Source organism: Lipotes vexillifer, unplaced genomic scaffold (assembly GCF_000442215.2).
Source record: "Lipotes vexillifer unplaced genomic scaffold, Lipotes_vexillifer_v1.1 scaffold50, whole genome shotgun sequence".
Taxonomy (NCBI): domain Eukaryota; kingdom Metazoa; phylum Chordata; class Mammalia; order Artiodactyla; family Lipotidae; genus Lipotes; species Lipotes vexillifer.
The window spans coordinates 542,922-565,557 of record NW_006784763.1 but is presented as its reverse complement, the minus strand read 5'-3'; the positions used below and the strand labels follow the sequence as shown (position 1 = coordinate 565,557).

Below are 22,636 nucleotides of genomic sequence, written 5' to 3'. Positions count from 1 at the left end.
CCCATGTTAGGGAAGTTTTTGACTATAATCTCTTCAAATATTTTCTCTGTTCCTTTTTCTCTCTCTTCTCCTTCTGGGACCCCTAAAATGCGAATGTTGTTGCATTTAATGTTGTCCCAGAGGTTTCTTAGGCTGTCTTCATTTCTTTTCATTCTTTTTTCTTTATTCTGTTCCATGGTAGTGAATTCCACCAATCTATCTTCTAGGTCACTTATCCATTCTTCTGCCTCAGTTATTCTGCTATTGATTCCTTCTAGTATACATTTCATTTCAGTTATTGTATTGTTCATCTCTCTTTGTTTGTCCTTTAGTTCTTTTAAGTGCTTGTTCTTTAATTCTTCTAGGTGTTTTTTCTTTAATTCTTCTAGGTCTTTGTTAAATATTTCTTGCATCTTCTCGGTCTTTGCCTCCATTCTTTTTCCGAGGTCCTGGATCATCTTCACTATCATTATTCTGAATTCTTTTTCAGGAAGGTTGCCTATCTCCACTTCATTTAGTTGTTTTTCTAGGGTTTTATCTTGTTCCTTCATCTGGTGCATAGTCCTCTACCTTTTCATTTTGTCTGTCTTTTGGTGAATGTGGTTTTCCTTCCATAGGATTTGTAGTTCTTCTTGCTTCTGCTGTCTGCCCTCTGGTGGATGAGGCTATCTATCAAATTGTAGTTCCTCAGAATTGTAGTTCTTCTTGCTTCTGCTGTCTGCCCTCTGGTGGATGAGGCTATCTATCAATTTTTTTAATGAAAACAGGTTTTGACCTTTATAACAGTATATACATAAGCACACATATGTCTAAAACATTTCCACATAAGATAATATAAATATATAGTTATAGAAGTTCCTTCATAAAATAAAATTAGTATTATTTTTGTTGACAACTTTAAAAATTTCACAAGTTTGAATATTTGAAATGACTCACAAGCCTCCACAGGGCATACTCCTATAAGGCTTCTATTTAAAGGCAAAGTATGTTGTGCAGTAAGAAAAAGAGCATAGGGAAGCATAGGAGGACATCCAGACACAAGTACTCTATGGTCTTTCTGTATACAAAGACATTCTTTGTCTCCAGGTTGAACCACCAAGATGTGTACAATGAATCTTGGCTTCAGGAAAGCTTAGAGGTTTTTTGCCCCTCTGTTCACATAGTCCAGCGTGGCTGTCGAACCAGTTACACCAGGTGAAAGCCATCAGTAAGCAGATCCTGTGTGAGCATTACCAGAGAAGATTCAGACTCTAAGCAGCACACCATAAATCTCACTTTTCATTTTTTGGCCCAGAGTCAAGGCCAGATATTCAGGCATACCTCAGGCTTTCTCAATCCAGCTGTAAATTTATGCAATACCACACCATTCCTGACAACTCAAAATCTAAAAAGAAGCAAGTTTATGATGATAGCTTACATTTGTGTAAACCATGATAAAGTTTATAAAGTAATTTAATATGCATTAGCTTATTTGAACTTTATGATAATTCTGTGAGCTGTACAGGAAAATTGTTTTTATCTCCAGTTTATGGCTGCCGTTCTGAGCCTTAGAGAAGTTAAGTGATTGGCCCAGTTCACGTGGCCTTCTCTGGTGGTAGAGCCAGGTGTAGGAGGATACAGCTTTTATTCTAGAATATGTTTCAGTATTTCGTGCTAGAAGTAGATATAAGGAACTATTTATTTTTTTGCTATCTTGTGGAACAATGTAGGAATAAATAAGTATATATAAAACTACTGCTTATTTTCCCCCAAAACATAGTTCTTTGTGTGTTTTAGGGAATGTAATATAATAACTTAAGTGCTTTCAGAATATTTTTCTTTTTAATAACTTATAAAAACAAGTCTTAAGACAAGTGCCTGAATTTCTTATGTAGGAGAGAGATTCTGTTTCAAATGAAAGATTCTGTTTCAAATAAGGTATATTTTGAAGAATTGTTCACAAAATTATTATTTTAGGATTTCCGCACATGAAAAAAAAATTGGATATGTAAGATCTAAGTAAAGTATGAAGACATAGTTATACCCGTGACTCTTCTGTCTCTCTCTTTTCCTCTTGTGCTTTCTTTCATTCACTTATGATGTATTTACTTGTCTGCTATATGCCAGGTACTGTGCTATCCCCGAGGATTTAAAATTTAATAAAATGTGATCCTTGCCTTTAATGATCTTACATTCCATATTTTTTTCGTAAACTCACAGTTCCATGAGGGGAGTATCTGTTAAAAATGTATAAAGTATTATGAACCATGCGGGCTGGTATTATAAGGTCTTTTGCCTAAGAGAAGTTAGAGAAAACTTGAAATGAGATTTTTGAGGTTAGTCTTGAAGATTGTTGAGGAATTTATCAGAAAAAGCAGAAGAAGGCTAGTCAAGTCAAACACGTGAAAAAAATAGGCAAGGCTGTGTTTAAGAAACAGGGAGTTAGTAGTCTGTTATACCAGGAATATAAATTACATGAGGGCAATTAGCAAGAGATGAGACTCTTTGAAGCCAGATGGTGACTAACTTTATATGCCACGCTGAGGAGTGTTGATTATATTCCTGAAGAAGTGGGGAATCCAGAAATCATTAATAAACAAGAATTTTTATCATCAATGGGCTTCCCTGGTGGCACAGTGATTAAGAATTTGCCTTCCAATGCAGGGGACACAGGTTTGAGCCCTGGTCCAAGAAGATCCCACATGCTGTGGAGCACCTAAGCCCATGAGCTACAGCTGCTCAGCCTGCACTCTAGAGCCTGTGAGCCACAACTATGGAGCCCACGCGCCTAGAGCCCGTGCTCCGCAACAAGAGAAGCCACCGCAATGAGAAGCCCGTGCACTGCAACGAAGAGTAGCCCCCATTCGCTGCAACTAGAGAAAGCCCACGTGTAGCAGCGACGTCCCATTGCAGCCAAAAAATAAATAAATTTTTTTAAAAAAAAATTTTTATTATCAAAAAACTTTTTTTTTTTTTTTTTTTTTTTGCAGATAGGATGCATTATAGAGGATGAATTAAAGAGAATACCAGCAGTAAAGAGATCAGTTTGGAATCTATTGGAATAATCCTGGGAAATAATGTTGAGGCCAGTGGTTGGGCCATGGAAGTGGAAATGGATTACACAACTGAGGGACAATTTAGAAGTAGAATCGTTAGGCAGATTAGATAGAAATCAGAAAACCATCGACTATAGAGTTTTTGTTTGGGCAGATTATCTTCTCCACCTCCCTGTTGTTTGAGATGAGACCACTGAGACAGTCTTGTGGTCAAGTGAATTGCATTAAGCCATATCACTGGTTAGTGACAGAACTGGGTTCCTGACCCTAGGATTCTCCCATATTGCACCTCATTCCCACTGTGGCTCTAACAATTTTTTTCCTTAATCATGCTCTGATCTTACATTTGTTTACACGTAACAGTGCACTTTAATGTACATTATCTATTTTGAGGTTTTCAGCAACCCCATGGCATAAGTAGAATAAGCATTATTATCCTCTTTCTCGAGGCAAGAAAGCCAAGTCAGAGTGGGTGCTATGCTTATTCAGAAGTTGCTCAGTTTTGTCATTACTATATAAAATCTTACTCCTTAAGTTTTTCTTTTTAGAATATATGGAATTTTATAACTGGTAGACTGGTTGATTGATTCATGTAGTAGATTGCACTCCTGAAACTGTCTCTAATCTTAGATTTTACATGGATTAGTGTAAGGTGGTTTTGGAGTTGTTTTTGTTTTATCATTTGGTGAATCATTTTGCAAGTAGAAAAAATTTATGTCTAATAAACTCAGATTTTTATAAATTGGATTCATTTAAAGCAAAGCATATTCTTAAGTGCTTAATCTTATGAAATATTATTGGTATCACTTTTTCTGGTAGACAGTATATCATAGAGGATTTGGTTTAAATACCAATTTCATTCTTGTTTGTGAATCCTTGGGAAAGTTGGCAAACCTGTCACCCTCACTCTCTTGACTTCAGTTTGATATAATAACAGTACTTATTTACAGGTATTATGTTAAGTGAAACTATGTCTACAAAGCATTTAGGACAGTTCCTGGAACCTAATAACTACCTGATACATTTTAGGTATTAGATTTTTATTTCCTGTTGTTTTTATGCTAACCAATTATGGAATTATAAATATTGTTAGAGTCAAAAGTAATGAAGTGACATTTGCTGTGAGTTTTGCATCAAATAATTTCTTTAGGTTCAACAGCACTAATATGATTTATATTTATAATACATACATAAAATATAATTAGGAAACAAGTATGGGCAGTTCCTACACTAAAGTACCTTCCTTCCTAAAACTGTATGTTTTTTTTCCATAATCCACATGTTCTGTATTTACACAGTGTTTAATTGGTATAATATTAAAACTTTTTTTCTGTTTCAGAAAGTCTTATTTTTTTATTCTAAAATCTTTTTCTATGGGGAGTCAAGAAGATATTGAAACTTATTTGATAGTATTAGAACATTCAAAAACTTGTCCTTTTTGTCCTTTGCAGCTTCAGTCTCAGAAGAAAGTAAATATTAGACCATCTTGAGACAAATGTTTCAGTTCATTATGTTAAGTGATTATATAATGCATACTTCTGGTGTTTAAGGAATGATCAAGGTGTTGAAACTTAGGTTCATTTTCATAGAAAGGCCAATCAGCAATATTTCATTAACTCTGTTCAGGAAATTATAGACATAACTATATTCTACTTAATGCACTGACATTCTTGTTAGGTAATTTATCAAGATGATAAAGTTCTTCATGAAATCTATTGAATTATTTGAGTATAAAGCGTAATTTATCCAAGTAAAGTATTAATGATTCCCACTTTGTACTCATCCCTTCAGCTATATTTTTTCTTCTTCACACTCTTCGACATAAAGGGATCTTTCAGTATTTATCCCTTACATTCATTTTTAGGTGTTTCGTGGTTGGTACTGATTTTACTAAATATAGATTTCTAATTTAAAAAATTTGTATGGTCTATGAAAACAGTGTTTGTTAATTTACTTTGTACTTTAGGCAAGCCAAGTTAGATCTGAGAGTTGCAGCAACAAAAGTGGAAGAGTTAACTAAAGTGACGGAAGATCTTCAGGGACAGATGCAAAAGAAGGTATCTTCCTTTTTCTAAGAAAACTGGATGCAGATGTCTGTAGCTTTGTTTTCTATGTATTTTATTGTTGATCTGTTTTGGATTATGTGTTAAAGAGGATTGCTGGAAAATTAATTAATCATTTTATTGTCCTCAAAATATGAAATATGAAATTAGGAAGCTAAATTGTAACATTGGAAATAACTTTATTTCTATTCACTGTACAATATGAAGCAAGCCAATCGGAGTGTAATTGGAATTGCAGAAGTAGGGGGCAGAAAAGATGTTTAAAGAAATAATGACTGAAAACTTCCAAAATTTGGTGGAAAACATTAGCAAATCCAAGAAACTCAGTGAACCCTTAGTACAATAAACACAAAGAAAATCACTTTAAACACATCATGACAACACTGACAGCCAATTATAAAGACAAAACTTGAAAGCAGCAACAGAAAAATTGTATGAACAGGGAACAGAGATAAGAATATAGGGTGACCTCTCATCAAAAAATTGTGGAAGCAGAAAACACTGAAGTAATATATTTGAAGTGCTGACGGAAAAAAATGCTCATTAAGAATTCTGTGTCCAGGGACTTCCCTGGTGGAACAGTGGTCAAGAACCCGCCTGCCAGTGGAGGGGACACGGGTTCAGTCTTTGGTCCGGGAAGATCCCACATGCTGCAGAGGAACTCAGCCCGTATGCCACAACTACTGAGCCTGTGCTCTAGAGCCCACGAGCCACAGCTACTGAGCCCACGCCCTGGAGCCCGCGTGCCACAACTACTGAGCCCCACACACCACCACTGCTGAAGCCTGCGTGCTCCAGGCCCTGAGAGCCACAACCACTGAGCCCATGCTCCGCAACTGCTGAAGCCCACGTGCCTAGAGCCTGTGCTCCACAACAAGAGAAGCCACCACAATGAGAAGCCCGTGCACTGCAACAAAGAGTAGCCCCTGCTCTCTGCAACTGGAGAAAGCCTGCGCGCAGCAACGAAGACCCAGTGCAGCCAAAGATAGATAGATAGATAGATAGATAAATAATTGTATGTCCAGTGGGACTGTACTTCAAAAATTAGGGCAAAATAAAGGCATTTTCAGGTAAAGAGAAACTGGGAAATTTTGTCGCTTAGTAGAGCTGTCCTTCAAAAACTGTTGAAGGAAATTCTTTAGACTGAAAGGAAATGAAACTAGGTGACAACTCAGATATAGGAAGAAATTAAGAGCAACAGGAGTTGTAAATATGAAATAATACATGTACATAATTTATGTTTTCTTTTCTCTTGTCAATACCTTAAAAGACTTGACTGGATTTATAAAGTATACACATACACTATATGACAACAAAGGCACTAAAACCTAGGATGTTTCATGGTAATAAATCCACTGTAGCAAGGTTTTTTTGAGATGATACAAATAAAACCTATTAATTTATTTTAAAGCATCACTATTTAAAGTAGAAATATCCTATGACTATAACGGAATGCAGCATAACCTAGCTAAGAGAACATATTCTGAGGGCAGATTATCTGCAACAAATCCCTGCGTCTTTTTAGACTTGCGCTATAGAAATAGTTGGAATATTGATAGAAATCCATATGCAGTGACTGTTTTGATTATTGTTTTACTAATACAGAATTGATAGTGAGGTGCTCCTCCCCCTTTTTTAGTATATGCATGGTTTGTTTCCAAAGTGATATTGCTTTAAACTTAAATATGAAATTCTAGCAATATAATAACTTTACAGAGTGAACTGTTTTCTTTATGCTGTTTAATGATGTATTGAATTTTTACAAACTTAAAGTAAGCATCCAGTTTCTTTATTTTCTAGGAGGAGGATATGGTGTCTGCCCAAGGAAGAGAGGAAGCATCAGATAGGCGCTTACAGCAATTACAATCTAGTATAAAACAATCAGAAACAAGGTAAACTGCTAAATACATCTAGCTTTGTCTATAAGCTTCAAAAGTTATTCCACATTAGAGTTTGTTTATGATTTATGATATCATCTAGAATATATATTTTATAAATGCTAAACAAGCTATAATCATAGGCTTAAAATCTGGTTTGCTGGGCATTGTTTATTAAAAAAATCATATTCAAAAGACTGAACATGTGTTTTGAACATATATTGAAAGATCATTTTTGTCTTTGCCTTTTCTCAAAAACAGTAATAGTCAAGTTTAGTTAATCCCAAAATCAGAAATGCTCTTTTCATCTTAAAGCAGAAAAAAAAATAGCGAAGTTGGGTAAAAATCATATAGAAAAATCATTTCTTACTGAGAAATACTTGAGAAATCATTATAGATGTTTTTCCTGGAGTCTTATGGAACAAAAATTTTCAGTTACCTTTGAAGGTCTGAGCTAATTTTTAAATATATTCTGTAACTTTGTCTTTAATTGCTGTCTTAATGCAGATGTTCATTCTAGAATCTTTTGTTGTTGTTTTCTAGTCCTTGTTTGATATTCCCTTAAGGAACTTGAAAATTATCATTTGTAATCTATTAAAGATAGAGTGACTACAGCACATAAAATCATATTATGGTTTATAGCTGAAAAATCTACTCTGTATGATTGGAATCTGTTACACTCAGAAATAGTCTACTGATCTGAGGACATCAAAAATTGAGATCTCAGTTCTAGTCACAGATCCATGGCTAATACTATTTGTTCAGAAAAAAATTAGTGTCTTTGAGCTTCTGTTTCTTGTTCTCCAAAATGCTAATAAAACTAATTTCTTTGCTCACAGTGGGGTCAGAACTAATTGATTTTAACTGCTAACTTGAGATTCTGATGAAATATGTTGTAATTTTTAAGTGCTGGGGTTTTTGGGGGTTTGTTTTGCATTTTTCTAAACTTTTCAACAGTTGAATGATTATTTGACTGCTTTCTTGAACTTTTTTGTTAACCTTAGAGAAAAGTCTGTGGTTGTAGTTTTTTCATTTGTTATTTTAGTAGCATTATGTGCTATGAAAATAAATGCTAGAGACTTGAAATAGTGAAATCTGAATATGTAAATTTCAGTTCCTTTGATTCTGTTAGTATTTCATAAGGAATCAAGTTGTTCATAGATGCTTTAAGTTGTCTTTTTAGTACTGAAGGCTCTGAGATTTTTGTTGTTTTTTTTCTGCTTTTAGTATAAAGTTATAATATAACCTAACTGAAAGCGTCCTAAAAAGAGATTACTGCATACGTAAGAAAATCTAAGGATATTTTTTAAAGTTCAGTATTCAGCTAGCTGCCTTTGATAAGAAAATTTTTACATTGGCTGTCTTTTGGAGCTATTAAATTAATGTTGTTTCTATTATGATTTTAAAAAGTTATATTTTAAAGTTAAAAAAACTCTTGTATTTTTATATAAGAGAAAGCAGAACTATTAGTGTAGTTGATATGTGTCTATAAGCAATGTTCAGCTGGTGTTTTAAGTGTGAATATATCCTGTTTAATGGAACTACCAGCTACGGAAAAGCTGTTTTTAATGGTCATCTTTGTTCCATAAAATCAGACACCTTGGCCTCAGTAAATACTTACTATTTGAGTTATTAAAATTATATTTATTATTTATTTATAAAATTATTATTTGAGATCCTTTCAAATGCCACAAACACCTAAGAAGCATAAATCATTTTCTCCCATCTTCCAAAAAAAGGCCTCTGCCTCCCTGCTTTTTAGATGATACACGGGTACTGGGAATTATCTCCAGGGAACGCCAGTTCTCTGGGAAAGACTGCTGATTTGTATATGCTCTGTTGAATAAGGTCAGAGTGAAATGAATAGAATTGCTTTAAACTACCTCTTCATATTTTTTAATTTGGTGTTTCTTTCAAAGTAAGAATATGCCAATAAGACTAAGAATTAGAACCATTGTTCTTTCCTTGTTGTGATTTGTTGTCTCCACCTCCCCCGCTCCCATTTTAACGGATACCATTCTCCCTCAGCTCCCTGAGTACACTTGGAAGGTACATTTTTTTAAGACATTGTTTAGAAATATCTTTATTCTACCTTTAAAGGTGATAGTCTGGGGGAGTAATGAATCCTAGGTTGGAAATCCTAGGTTTTAAATCATTTTTCCTTAAAATGTTGACATTTTCCTCATATTATCTAGCTTCCAGCTGCAGAAAAAAAAATTCCTTTGTCATTCGAAATTCCTGCTTTGTGTGTTTGACCTGTTACCCCACCCCCGTGGACCCCGTCCCAGAGTCTTGCGGGATCATCCACCCACGACCTCCACAGTTAATATTCTACAATTGCAGATGTGCACATTTAGTAAGAATTCGTCTTCATTCATTTTACTGGGGACATTTCAATATAGAAGAAATTCATGTTCTTCACTTCTGGCAATATTTTTGGGATTTTCTGTTGAATAATTTTTTTTCTCTGTTTTTTCATTTTTTCTTTTAACATAATATTAGCTGGATATTGGATCTAATGGTTTGATTCCCTAATTTTCCTGTTTTTTCTCTCCCATTTTCCATTTATTTTCTCCTTTCTTGGGGGTTCCTTTAAATTTTCTTCTAACTAACCATTTCTTCTAACTAACCATTTGAATATTTTATTTTAGCATAAATTTTTTAAAGAGCCATTTCTTATCCTCTGAATGTTTCTTTTTCTATAGTATCTTAGTATAAATGTTATATCATCTCTTAGTAAAATATATTAAAATATTTTTAAGGTTTTATTTTGCCATCTGCATTGTCTCTGATTTCTCTAACTTTCCTTTTTTCTTTGTGCCTGTCTGTCTGCCTTCCAAAGGCTTGGTGATCCTTTCTATCCATTGATATTTAAAAATAAGACACCAAAGTGCCTGCTTCACCAGCATATATACTAAAACCTGGAATATACAAAGAAAATTAGCATGACCCACACTCAAATCCATGAAACATTCCACGTTTTTAAAAATCAAATTCACAGATACAGAGAACAGATTGATAGTTGCCAGAGGCAGGGAGTGGGGAGGGGTGGGTGAAATAGATGAAGGTGGTCAAAAGATGCATACTTCCAGTTATAAAAGAAATGAATCACGGGGATGTAATATACAGCATGGTGACTATAGTTAATAATACAGTATTGTATATTTGAAGTTGCTAAGAGAATAGATCTTAAAAGTTCTCATCACAAGAAAAAAATTGTAATTGTATATGTGGTGATATCAACTTGACTTATTGTGATTATTTCAAAATATATGCAAATACTGAATTATTATGTTTACACCTGAAACTAATACACAATTGTCCCTCAGTATCCACTGGGTTTTGGATCCAAGACCCCTGTGGATACCAAAATCTGTGGATGTTCAAGTCCCTTATATAAAATGATACAGTGTTTGTATATAACCTATGCACATCTTCCTGTATACTTTTTTTTTTTTTTTTTTGCGGTACGTGGGCCTCTCACTGTTGTGGCCTCTCCCGTTGTGGAGCACAGGCTCCGCACGCACAGGCTCAGTGGCCATGGCTCACGGGCCCAGCTGCTCCGCGGCATGTGGGATCTACCCAGACCGGGGCACAAACCCGTGTTCCCTGCATCGGCAGGCGGACTCTCAACCACTGCACCACCAGGGAAGCCCCTCCTCCTGTATACTTTAAATCATGTCTAGATTACTTAATAATACAATATAAATGCTATGTAAATAGTTGCCGGTGCACAGCAAATTTAAGCTTTACTTTTTGGAAAATTTTTTTTAATATTTTCATTCTGGTTGGTTGAATCCTGTAATGTAGAAACCACAGATATGGGGGTTGACTGTAATGTTGTATGTCAATTATATCTCAATTTTTTAAAAAAGTAAGGCACCAAAAAGTAGATAGGTAGGTAGGTATGTATAGGTGGGCTTATAGTCTGGCAGACTTACTATATTATGTTTAGGCAGTGAGCTGGCTTTTTCCTTGGGCAGTCCCCAGATATCAGAATCTGAGGGTACTCTTTCTTGAGCCAATTTCTCCAGAGTAGGATCCATCAGTCTTTTGAATGTGGGCTGGGAATGGAAGTGCACAAGCCTGAGTGTATTCCAAAACCTGAAGAAAGAGTCTGGCAGGTGATAATGTTCAATAGCAAACTTTCCTTCAGTACTCTGGGTTTTGTTATGTTTACTCACCACCAACTTAACTTGAAATGACAGCACCTTGCTATATAGTTACAGATAGATACATAGATCTGACTCGTAATTTAGGTGGAAGTTTCTTTTTTTTTCCTCATTGGGGTATAGTCGCTTTACAATGTTGTGTTAGTTTCTGCTGTATGAATCAGCTATATGTATACATATATTCCCTCTCTCTTGGACCTCCCTCCCACCCCACCCCCAATCCCACGCATCTAGGTCACCACAGAGCACCAAGCTGAGCTCCCTGCACCATACAGCAGGTTCCCACTAGTTATCTGTTTTACACATAGTAGTGTATATATGTCAATCCCAATCTCCCAGTTCATCCATCCCCCCCTTCCCCCCACCATGTCCACACGTCCATTCTCTGCATCTGCGTCTCTATTCCTGCCCTGCAAATAGGTTCATCTGTACCATTTTCTAGATTCCACATGTATGAGTTAATATACGATATTTGTGTTTTCTCTTTCTGACTTAATTCACTCTGTATGACAGACTCTAGGTCCATCCACATCTCTCCAAATGACCCAGTTTTGTTTCTTTTTATGACTAATATTCCCTTGTATATATATGCACCACATCTTCTTTATCCATTCATCTATCTATGGACATTTAGGTTGTTTCCATGACCTGGCTTTTGTAAATAGTGTTGCAGTGAACATTCGGGTGCATGTGCCTTTTTGAATTATGGTTTTCTCAGGGTATATGCCCAGTAGTGGGATTGATGGGTCATATGGTAGTTCTAGTTTTGGTTTTTTAAGGAACCTCCATACTGTTTTCCACAGTGGTTGTATTAATTTACATTCCCACCAACAGTGCAAGAGGGTTCCTTCCCTTTTCTCCACTCCCTCTCCAGCCTGTATTGTATGTAGGTTTTTTGATGATGGCCATTCTGACCGGTGTGAGGTGATACCTCGTTGTAGTTTTGATCTGCATTTCTCTAATAATTAGTGATGTTGAGCATTTTTTCATGTGCCTCTTGGCTACCTGTATGTCGTCTTTGGAGAAATGTCTATTTAGGTCTTCTGCCCATTTTTTGTTTGGGTTGTTTGTTTTTTTGATATTGAGCTGCATGAGTTGTTTGTATGTTTTGGAGATTAATCCCTTGTCAGCTGCTTCATTTGCTAATATTGTCTCCCATTCTGAGGGTTGTCTTTTCATCTCGTTTTTGGTTTTCTTTGCTGTGCAAAAGCTTTTAAGTTTCATTAGGTCCCATTTGTTTATTTTTGTTTTTATTTTCATTACTCTAGGAGGTAGGTGAAAAAAGATCTTGCTGTCATTTATGTCAAAGAATGTTCTTCCCTGTTTTCCTGTGAGCATTTTATAGTGTCTGGTCTTACATTTTGGTCTTTATTTCATTTTGAGTTTATTTTTGTGTGTGGTGTTAGGGAGTGTTCTAGTTTTATTCTTTTACATGTAACTGTCCAGTTTCCCAGCACCACGTATTGAAGAGACTGTCTTTTCTCCATTGTATATTCTTGCCTCCTTTGTCATAGATTAGGTGACCATAGGTGCGTGGGTTTATCTCTGGGCTTTCTATCCTGTTCCCTTGATCTATATTTCTGTTTTTGTACCAGTACCATACTGTTTTGATTACTGTAGCTTTGTATAGCTTTGTGTAGCTTCAGGCTTCAGTATAGCCTGGAGTCAGGGAGCCTGATTCCTCCAGCTCCGTTTTTCTTCCTCAAGATTGCTTTGGCTATTTGGGGTCTTTTGTGTTTCCATACAAATTGTAAAATTTTTTGTTCTAGTTCGGTGAAAAATGCTATTGGTAATTTGATAGGGATTGCATTGAATCTGTAGATCGCTTTGGATGGTATAGTCATTTTCACACTGTTGATTCTTCCAATCCAAGAACATGGTATATCTCTCCATCTGTTTGTGTCATCTTTGCTTTCTTTCATCAGTATCCTATAGTTTTCTGAGTACATGTCTTTTACTTCCTTAGGTAGGTTTATTCCTAGGTATTTTTTTGTTGTTGTTGCAGTGGTAAATGGGAGTGTTTCCTTAATTTCTCTTTCAGATTTTTCTTCATTAGTGTATAGGAATGCAAGAGATTTCTGTGCATTAATTTTATATCCTGCAACTTTACCAAATTCATCTATTAGCTCTAGTAGTTTTCTGGTGGCATCTGTAGGATTTTCTATCTATAGTATCATGTCATCTGCAAACAGTGACATTTTTAATTCTTCTTTTCCAATATGGATTCCTTTTATTTCTTTTTCTTCTCTGATTGCTGTGGCTAGGAGTTCCAAGACTGCATTGAATAATAGTGGCAAGAGTAGACATCCTTAGGTAGAAGTTTCTATTTGGCAGTATAGCATATTTGTTAGGAACACTGACTCTGGACCCAAACTGACTGAGTTCAAACTCCAGCTTCACCAGTAACTAGATCAATAACCTTGGGCACATCGCTTACCCTTTTTGTTCTTCAGTTTCTCTATCTATAAAATAAATACAGTGATTTAACCTACCTCATAATTTATATGATATAATCTCATATCCTACCTCATAGGCTAATGCTATAACCTATTTCATAGCATCATTGAAGATATTGAGGATTATGTTTTCTTTAACATACGTAAAGTACTTAGCACAAAGAATGTTCTTACAAGTGTTTGCTGTTGTCATTGTTGTTACTATTATTATAGAGCAGGAATTTGGCCCAGTTTTAGTAAGCTGAAAGAAAGGATTCATATAAGATTTGGCTGTAGAGGATATAGAAGTGCTTTATGAGAATAATAACAGGTGTAATACATCTTTTATGTTATAAAATTATGGAAACCTTTAAATTATGAAGCTGGTGATTTGAATCTACTTTCCTATAACTCCACCCCTAACACCAGTGTGACTTTTCAGAGCCACATGGTTGCTGTGGCTGATGGACTGTTAAATACATGTAAATCCTTTAGTTGCAAGGCTTTTTCTGACATGTGTGGGTGTGAAACCTGGAGGTGAGTGTCAGAGTGCCTTGACTGAAGATTGGAATTCACAGAGTCCTAAACAAAGCTTGCCCTGTTGAGACACATGGACTCTTGGGAGATGAAGATGGCATAAACCCTTCATGAGTCCACCTCCTCTGCCTGGCCCCCAAGAGGGCATGGTGAAGTGAATGGGTGAACTGGTGCTAGTAAAGTGCCAGATGTCCTATACCTCTGTGGGAGAGGTAGAGATTGCTTCATCTTCTACCACAGTGCTTTAACCAAAGTAAGATAGAATGAAGAATGTCATATTTGTAAATCATTACAGTATGAGAGGACTGTATTCCATTAAAAAGCAGAGACCTGCAGATTTTGATTAAAGCCTAGTAATGTGTTATTTTAGAAAAAACCTAAAAGAGTAAATGAACTAGAAATAAGGTATCAAGAAAGGAAAGATGAAGATTTGTTTTCAATTTAAAATAAAGGTGTTAGTGGAGAATATTAACAACTGTAAACAAAAGGAAATCAGAATGACAATATTAATATTACATAAGGTAGGGTTTAATGGTAAAAACAGTAAATAGAATAAAGAGGGACCTTATGTAATGAAAAAATAAATCACCATTTTGAAAGAGGTACAATATTAATAAACCTAAATATGGCAAATAATAGGACAGCTAAATGTGTGATGCAAAAGCTGGGAAATGCAAGGGTGACAATGAAAATACAGTTACGTTCATTATGGCTTCTCATGCCACCACTTAGAAAAGAAATGCCTGAAAAAACCCAGAAACATATGTAATGCAAGGGAAGAACTGTCTTACCAGAACATATCAGAACATATTATAAAACCACTATAATCCAGTTAATATGACTTGGGCCTAGACTAGGCAAATAGATCAGTGAATCATGAAAATTGATAAGTAAATCATGATATTTGCACATTTTAGATATAAGGGGTTATTTCAATTCATCAGTTACTAACGGTACTCATACAACTGGCTATCAATCTGGAAGAGAGTTAAATTGGACTCCTATCTTATAGCACATTCAGAAGTAAATTCCAGGTTGATTAAAGATTTACAGGTAAAAATATTAAAGTCATAACATTTTTTGAGGAAATCTAGGAGCTTACATTAACCATCTATGGATAAACGAGATCATCTTTATAAAAACTGAAATCCCAGATGTTGAAAAAAATAGTCAAATTTCACTGTATTCAAGTGAGCATTTTTAGTGTAATAAAGATTTCCTAAATAGAGTCAATAGGCCACAACAAAAAAGTAGATTTGAGAAACAATATTTGCAGCGTACAGAACAGACTGAGGGTTAAATATCTTAATATTCAAAAAGTTCTTATAAAGGAACAAGCAAAGTTATAATAAGCCATCAGGAAAAAGTAGGCAAAGGATATGAGGAGGAAATTGAAAGACAGTTCACATGGCTAGCAAACTTTTAAAGTATGCCTAAACTCTCCAGTAATTAGGGAGATACAAATTAACAGTGAATACAAATTAACAGTAAGGAGAAGTTGCATCCCTCAGACTAGGAAAGGAAAGAGTTTCTGGATGTATTGCTTGAGGGCATTTTTACAAGGTGTTATTGAATAAAAAAAGCAAGTGCAGAAAAGGGTATATACTATGATCTTAATTTTTATAACATGAAAAATTGTGTTTAAAAACCTGTGGATTGATGTGTATATACTATGTATGTATATTTGTGTGTATATGTGTGTGTATATAAGAATCATGTGATTTTGTGAACATGGAGAAAAATATTCAAAGATATACATTAGTAAGTTAACATGGGTTACCTGGGTAGAGAGTAGTAAAGGGGAGCCAAGTAAAAAACTAAAAGACAAAAAGACCATATAAATAGAAAGAACAACTTATTCTTTAAGGATTTGCTTTATAACACTGTCATGTAACTGTATAAGACAGTATGAGTTAACATAAGTAGGAAAGTGTAGAAAATGTAACATAATCAGAGTCATAATATCTAGGCTCAGTCTAAGCCCCACTGCTCATTATTCATATGACCTTAATTAAATGTTTAAGCTCTCTGGGTCTGTTTGTTATTCTTTTAAATGGAAATAATGAAACCTACTTTACAGAACTTTTGTGTGAATCAAATGAGAAGATACATGTGAAAGTAACTGGAATAATGCCTGTCCTGTAATAGATACTCTAAATCTCCTATCTCCCTCCTTTTTAAAAATATTTAACTTTCTCAACGTTACTGTTAATTTTTAGATTATGTGTGACAATCCAAGAAGCTACCCAATTAAGAGCAGAAAAAATACATTTGGAAAAACAGACCAGAGACTTACAAGCAAAGTGCTATGAATTAGAAAACGAGAAATACGAAGCTATTGTAAGAGCCAGAAATAGCATGCAACTCCTAGAAGAAGCTAACCTTCAAAAAAATCAGGTAAGAAAACTAGTAACCATGTTTATAAATAATAATAAATAGATAATAAATAAAATAATGAAATACTGAACATTCCCCCATATGACCTGATAGTAAGGGACTCAGTAACTACAGAATTAATGCATAAAAATGAAATTGCTCACCATTAATAGGCATACTATTGATACATTCTTGATGTTAAGACTTAACATCATAAAATATGATAAAATGTCAACCCTCTCCTAAAACTTTCATTAGACGTTTTTTATGTCGCCAATCCTTGTGTAACTAATCTTCATCCCCTGTAGTCTTATACTTTAAAAAAAAAAAATCTGTTAAAGTACTTACTGCAGTATGTATACTCTATATTTTAGTCACTTGAATCAGATGAAACTTATTAATCTTTATTTCACCTTCATTACTTACACAATTACTCTAATAGAGCAGAAGCTTAATTGATGGGAATTAAATTAACTATAAAGATTTATTAACCGGAGCCTTCATGTCACTTCTCTTTTTTTTTTAACCCTCTAATAATTGTGATTACTATGCTACCACATATCACATCTTTTACCACTTTCATTTAATGGTATTTAGTTTATAGAAGTCACAAAATAGGTTTTTTTTTTTTTACATCTTTATTGGAGTATAATTGCTTTACAATGGTGTGTTTCTGCTTTATAACAAAGTGAATCAGTTATACATATACATATGTTCCCATATTTCTTCCCTCTTGTATCGCGCGGCCTCCCTATCCCACCGCTCTAGGTGGTCACAAAGCACCGAGCTGATCTCCCTGTGCTATGCGGCTGCTTCCCACTAGCTATCAATTTTACGTTTGGTAGTGTATATATGTCCATGCCACTCTCTCACTTTGTCACAGCTTACCCTTCCCCCTCCCCAATATCCTCAAGTCCATTCTCTGGTAGGTCTGTGTCTTTTTTCTTGTCTTACCCCTAGGTTCTTCATGACATTTTTTTTTCTTAAATTCCATATATATGTGTTAGGATACGGTATTTGTCTTTCTCTTTCTGACTTACATCACTCTGTATGACAGACTCTAGGTCCATCTACCTCATTACAAATAGCTCAATTTCGTTTCTTTTTATGGCTGAGTAATATTCCACTGTATATATGTGCCACATCTTTATCCATTCATCCAATAATGAACACTTAGGTTGTTTCCATCTCCTGGCTATTTTAAATAGAGCTGCAATGAACATTTTGGTACATGACTCTTTTTGAATTATGGTTTTCTCAGGGTATATGCCCAGTAGTGGGATTACTGGGTCATATGGTAGTTCTATTTGCAGTTTTTTAAGGAACCTCCATACTGTTCTCCATAGTGGCTGTACCAATTCACATTCCCACCAGCAGTGCAAGAGGGTTCCCTTTTCTCCACACCCTCTCCACCATTTATTGTTTGTAGATTTTTTGATGATGGCCATTCTGACTGGTGTGAGATGACACCTCATTGTAGTTTTGATTTGCATTTCTCTAATGATTAGTGATGTTTTTAATGTTGCTGACTCCCTTACAAAGCAATCATTAAATTATTATTTCATTTAATCAATATTTATTGAATTCATAGTGTATGCATAGTACTCCACTGGGACATATGGGGATTACAAAGGAAATACTTTGTTTTATTTATGTTTTCTTTTTTACATGATAGATGGTTTTCCAAGAGAACTATTAAAAACAAAACAAGCTATAAGTTGCATGGTAAGAAGCTACTAAGATATAAAAAAGAAACAATTATCCAAATCTAAGCTGTGGGGAATGCTAAGGTGCTTTTTATACCTTTCAGATACTGTTCCCTTCTGTGATCTTTTAGAATGGATGAAAGGAACAAAATACATAATATGCTTGGGAATTCCTCTAAATGCCTAAGTTAACTAGAAAAATTAAGAACAGGGCAGAATTGTGTCTCTCTCTCCTCCGAAGCTTATGAGCATTCTTAACATCATGTCATAAAGATGAATATTTTGTGTGGAGCACAGTGGACAGAGAAGGTAGTAGTAATAATACTCATTCCTGTCCCTTAAATCTTCTCATCCAAGTCTCAAGTCCACAAATTGGACTTGAACCGTAAATTGCCTGTTTTTGGCTACAGTATTAAATTCCCTCTTGACTTATTGCTTAATTGCCAGAGGGTTCCCACCTTCAGTTGCTTGTTCCAAGAAGTTAAGAAGTTCTCTTAACCAATCATACAAACAGGTATGAACCACAACCTTACCATAATTTCTTATGAAACTTCCCTTTTCCCCGTTGTCCCATTCTCCATGACAAGATTGTTATATCAAAACAGCTATTACTTCTCCCTAGCTTACCTATTTAAGTAGAAGGAAATTTATTAAACAACAAAAACAGAGATAGGAATGTGTATGGTATCTCTGCAAGATAGTGAGATCAGAACACAGAGCTGCTTACTCTATAATGATATTTATAAAAAAAAAAAAGAAAAGAGATTCATTCAAACCTAAAATTGGAGGAGTTCCAGGCTCAGGAAGATATTTGAACTAGACATGTAAACTTGGGACTTTTCAGCATATAAATGGTATTTAAAACCACGAGATTGGATTAGACCACCAAGGGGTGGATGTGGATAGAGAAAAGGACCAAGGACTAAGACTTGGGTAGTTCAATAATAGAGAGGTTCAGGAGAAGAGGAAGAAACGGCATTGCAGACTCAAAAGGAATAATCAGTGAGTTAAGAGGAAAACCAATACTAGGGTGTGCTAAAAGCCAAGTATAGAAAGTAAAACAAAGAAAAGAAAGTAACCCATTATCTCAAGTGCTGTTTGACAGATCAATAAGATAATTACGCAAAATTGACTCTCATGGGTTAGCAGTATAGAGATCATGGACGGTGAAAGCCTGATTAGAGTGAACCTAACAGAAAGTTTTGGAAATGAGCAAGTGCAGACTTTAGAGGAGTTTTGCTCCACAGGGAAGCAAAGAAATGGGTTGTGACTGACAACAGAACTAGGCTTATAAGAGTATTTTTTAGGTGAGATGAAAATGATTGGTTGGTTAGAAATTTCATGGAGAGGAAGTAGGTGGTTTCTGCAGTGATGGAGGTATGAGGTGACAAGGGACATAATTTGAATAAAACCAAATAATGGAAAGAAAGGGAAATCTAAGAGATTTTTCCAAGAATATAATATTTAGATTTGATTATTTATTTTACATAGGGAATAAAGGAGAAAGAAAATTTAAAAATAATCCTAAATTCCCAGCCATAGAGATTAGAAGAGTGATGGTACTGGCTGAAACAAATATCAAAGGAAAAGAATAAATTTTTAGTTAGGACAAGGTCAGTGAGGGGGTTAAGGAAAATAAACATCATTCATAAGTTAGGCAAGATCTCAAAGTGGAGATGTCTCAGAAGTTTCGCATAAGAGGTATGCTTTCAAGAAAGTGATTAGTGGATAGGTTTTTACCCATTTATTACATAATCTTTATTAATAACGATGTGACCTATAATAACATCAAATTATTATTTTCTGAAGGCTCTGCTTGAGGAGAAGCAAAAAGAAGAAGATATAGAGAAAATGAAAGAAACAGTTTCTCGGCTTGTGCAAGATGCTGCCATAAGAACCAGGAAGGAAGTAAGGGGGTTTTAATTATATTTAAAATTCAAAATTTTACAGAATTTCACAGCTTAAGAGTAGACATTACCTGAGTTTTTGCCTTGTGGACTTAGGTAATTATTTGTCAGCTGATTGTATCAATTGTGCTAAATTTCAAATAAAAATCATCTCATGATAGTAGCCCCTAACATTGGTGCCAGGGTGAGGTAGAGGTAGGGGGTAGGGCAAGTGGGAAGGAGAGAGATTTAGGCTAGGAATATAGTGAAAATTAACACCCCTGAAGTATGATGTGAAGAAGAAGGGTCAAAAAGAAACTTAGAACATACGAGAAGCAAGAGAAGAAAACCTACTGTTATTTGCAGTATCTTAGAGTGTCTTAGGACAGGAGTACAAGAGAAATCTGCTTTAACCTCTTATTTTATTTGTAATGAAGCTGAAACCCATGAGAGGTTATTGGCTAGCTCAAAATTGTACACTAATTAAAGCCAGAACTTAGACTCACACCTTCTCCTTGCTATACTGAGCCTAGCGTTGTTTCAATCGCATCATGCAGGTACCTATATGATTTGTGAATTGTGTTGTTGTTTGCAATTCCATTATCAAGACTAAATCTTATTTTTTTGTGTTAAAGCAATGAGTTGTTTCTTAGAATTGCAAGCCTTATGAAAGTTAAAACTGTCTTGGAAATATGTTTGCTTTCATATAAAGAGAGAGGGAAGACATACATTTATTTGCCTTTTCCTCTGGTATGGATATGAATTAATTCCTAAGTGGTGTGGTAAAGTTAAAAAGTGTAAAGTGAGTTTAGGAGGAAGAAACCACAAAAACCCATTTTAAAGATGAAAAAACTGAAAAACAGAGTTAACTAACTTGCTTAGGGTTCCACCTCTAGGAAATAGCAGAACTGGGTTGCAGATGAGCTCTACTCTCAATCACTATGAGAAATTGTTTCTCGTGAATTTTGTATTTTTTTTATTTTTAGAAATTTTCAAACCCATAGAAAGGAAAGAGCTGTATAATGAACACTTATTTACCTCTCACCCAGAAAACTCTTAGTGTCTTGCTATACCCATTCCATCTCTCTTTATGTTACATACACACTCTTCCCTTGTGCCAAACATTCAGACATAGACTGCAGGCCTCATGACACTTCATCTTGTCATCTGTTTCCCCAGAAAAAGGACATTTTGCTACACAACCACACCACAATTACCATGTCCTAAAAAAAATCAACATTACTTCAATTCACACTCGAATTTCCCTAAAATATTGTTTATAGCTGTTTGGTCTTTAAAATTCAGGATCCAATCCATGTTTATGCATCATTGTATTTGACTACCACGTCTCTGTAGTCTCCCTCAATTTAACCCAGTCCCCTGCCTTCCTTTGTATATGACAAAGAATCCTTTGTAAAATCCTTCAGAATATTCCACATTTGGATTCATGTGACTGTTTCGTTTTGATTAGATTCAGGTCATTTCTGGCAGAGTGATATGTATACCTACATCCCACTTCATCATATCAGGAAGCTGTAATGTCAGTTGTACATTGGTGATGCTAAGCTTGACCACATGATTAAGGTGTTAAGGCCAGATCTTTCCATTTTATACTTTATGAATAATTGGGGAAGATACTTGAAGACCATGCAGCTATCCTTTTCCACCAAAATCTTTCATCCAGTGGTTTTGTCATCCATTGATAATCCTTATCTAAAATAAATAAATATATTGGGTAATTAGAAATTCTAATTCTGTCAATCTTTCTATACATTTATTAGTTGTTATTTTTTGGTTAGGGCTAGAGTCCTGCCCCCTTTCTTTGTTATGATGGATTCGTTTTTATTTTTTTATTTCATGATTCATTGCCATCAGTCTTCATTTTTATTCTCAATTTGTCTCTCTAGTTTTCCTGGATAGATGTTATTTCTCATCTTGTACTTTCCTTGCCTCAGACCTAGAATCAGCCAGCCACTTCTTCAAAAAGCCTTGGTTGTAATTTTTAATTTGATATTTTGTCAGATAGATGAATTAGCAAAAGTAGAAATTCCTGTTTTCATTTTTACTGTAATATTTACATTAATATGCTTTCCTACATATTCATAAAGACTATCTATGAAATTATTAACATAAGTGATTTCAAAGTATATATACTATTATGATCATAAACCCTCATGTTACCTGCATCATTTCTAGATACTAAAAAGAACACTTTTAAAAAACTATGTGAGAGACAGACAGACATGATTGGGCTTATAGGAACCAAAATTATTTTATTCTAGGAACCTTCATGACTTAGTTTCAGCTTGAATATTCCTTATCTATAATGGGGATAATAACTGCTTCATCATGTTGTTGTGAGAATTAATGAGATAATAACACGTAAAGCACTCTGGATAGTTCATAACACATTAAATCTCAATAAATGCTAACTGTGATTATCACTGACCTGTAAATAGGGAGGGTTGATTTTTAATATAATTTTTTTTTTTTTTTTTTTTTTTTTTTGCCGTATGTGGGCCTCTCACTGTCGCGGCCTCTCCCGTTGCGGAGCACAGGCTCCAGACCGC

The 22,636-nt window shown here is 35.0% G+C and overlaps 1 protein-coding gene across 1 annotated transcript in view; it reads left to right on the top strand.

Moving 5' to 3' along the window:
- Positions 1-22,636, top strand: part of SCLT1 (sodium channel and clathrin linker 1) — a 233,216-nt gene that overhangs the window by 96,649 nt on the left and 113,931 nt on the right. The window contains exons 9-12 of the mRNA XM_007456987.1: positions 4,981-5,071; positions 6,878-6,969; positions 16,318-16,495; positions 19,990-20,088. Coding sequence (XP_007457049.1) covers positions 4,981-5,071; positions 6,878-6,969; positions 16,318-16,495; positions 19,990-20,088 — 460 coding nt within the window. The remainder of the gene's footprint in view (positions 1-4,980; positions 5,072-6,877; positions 6,970-16,317; positions 16,496-19,989; positions 20,089-22,636) is intronic.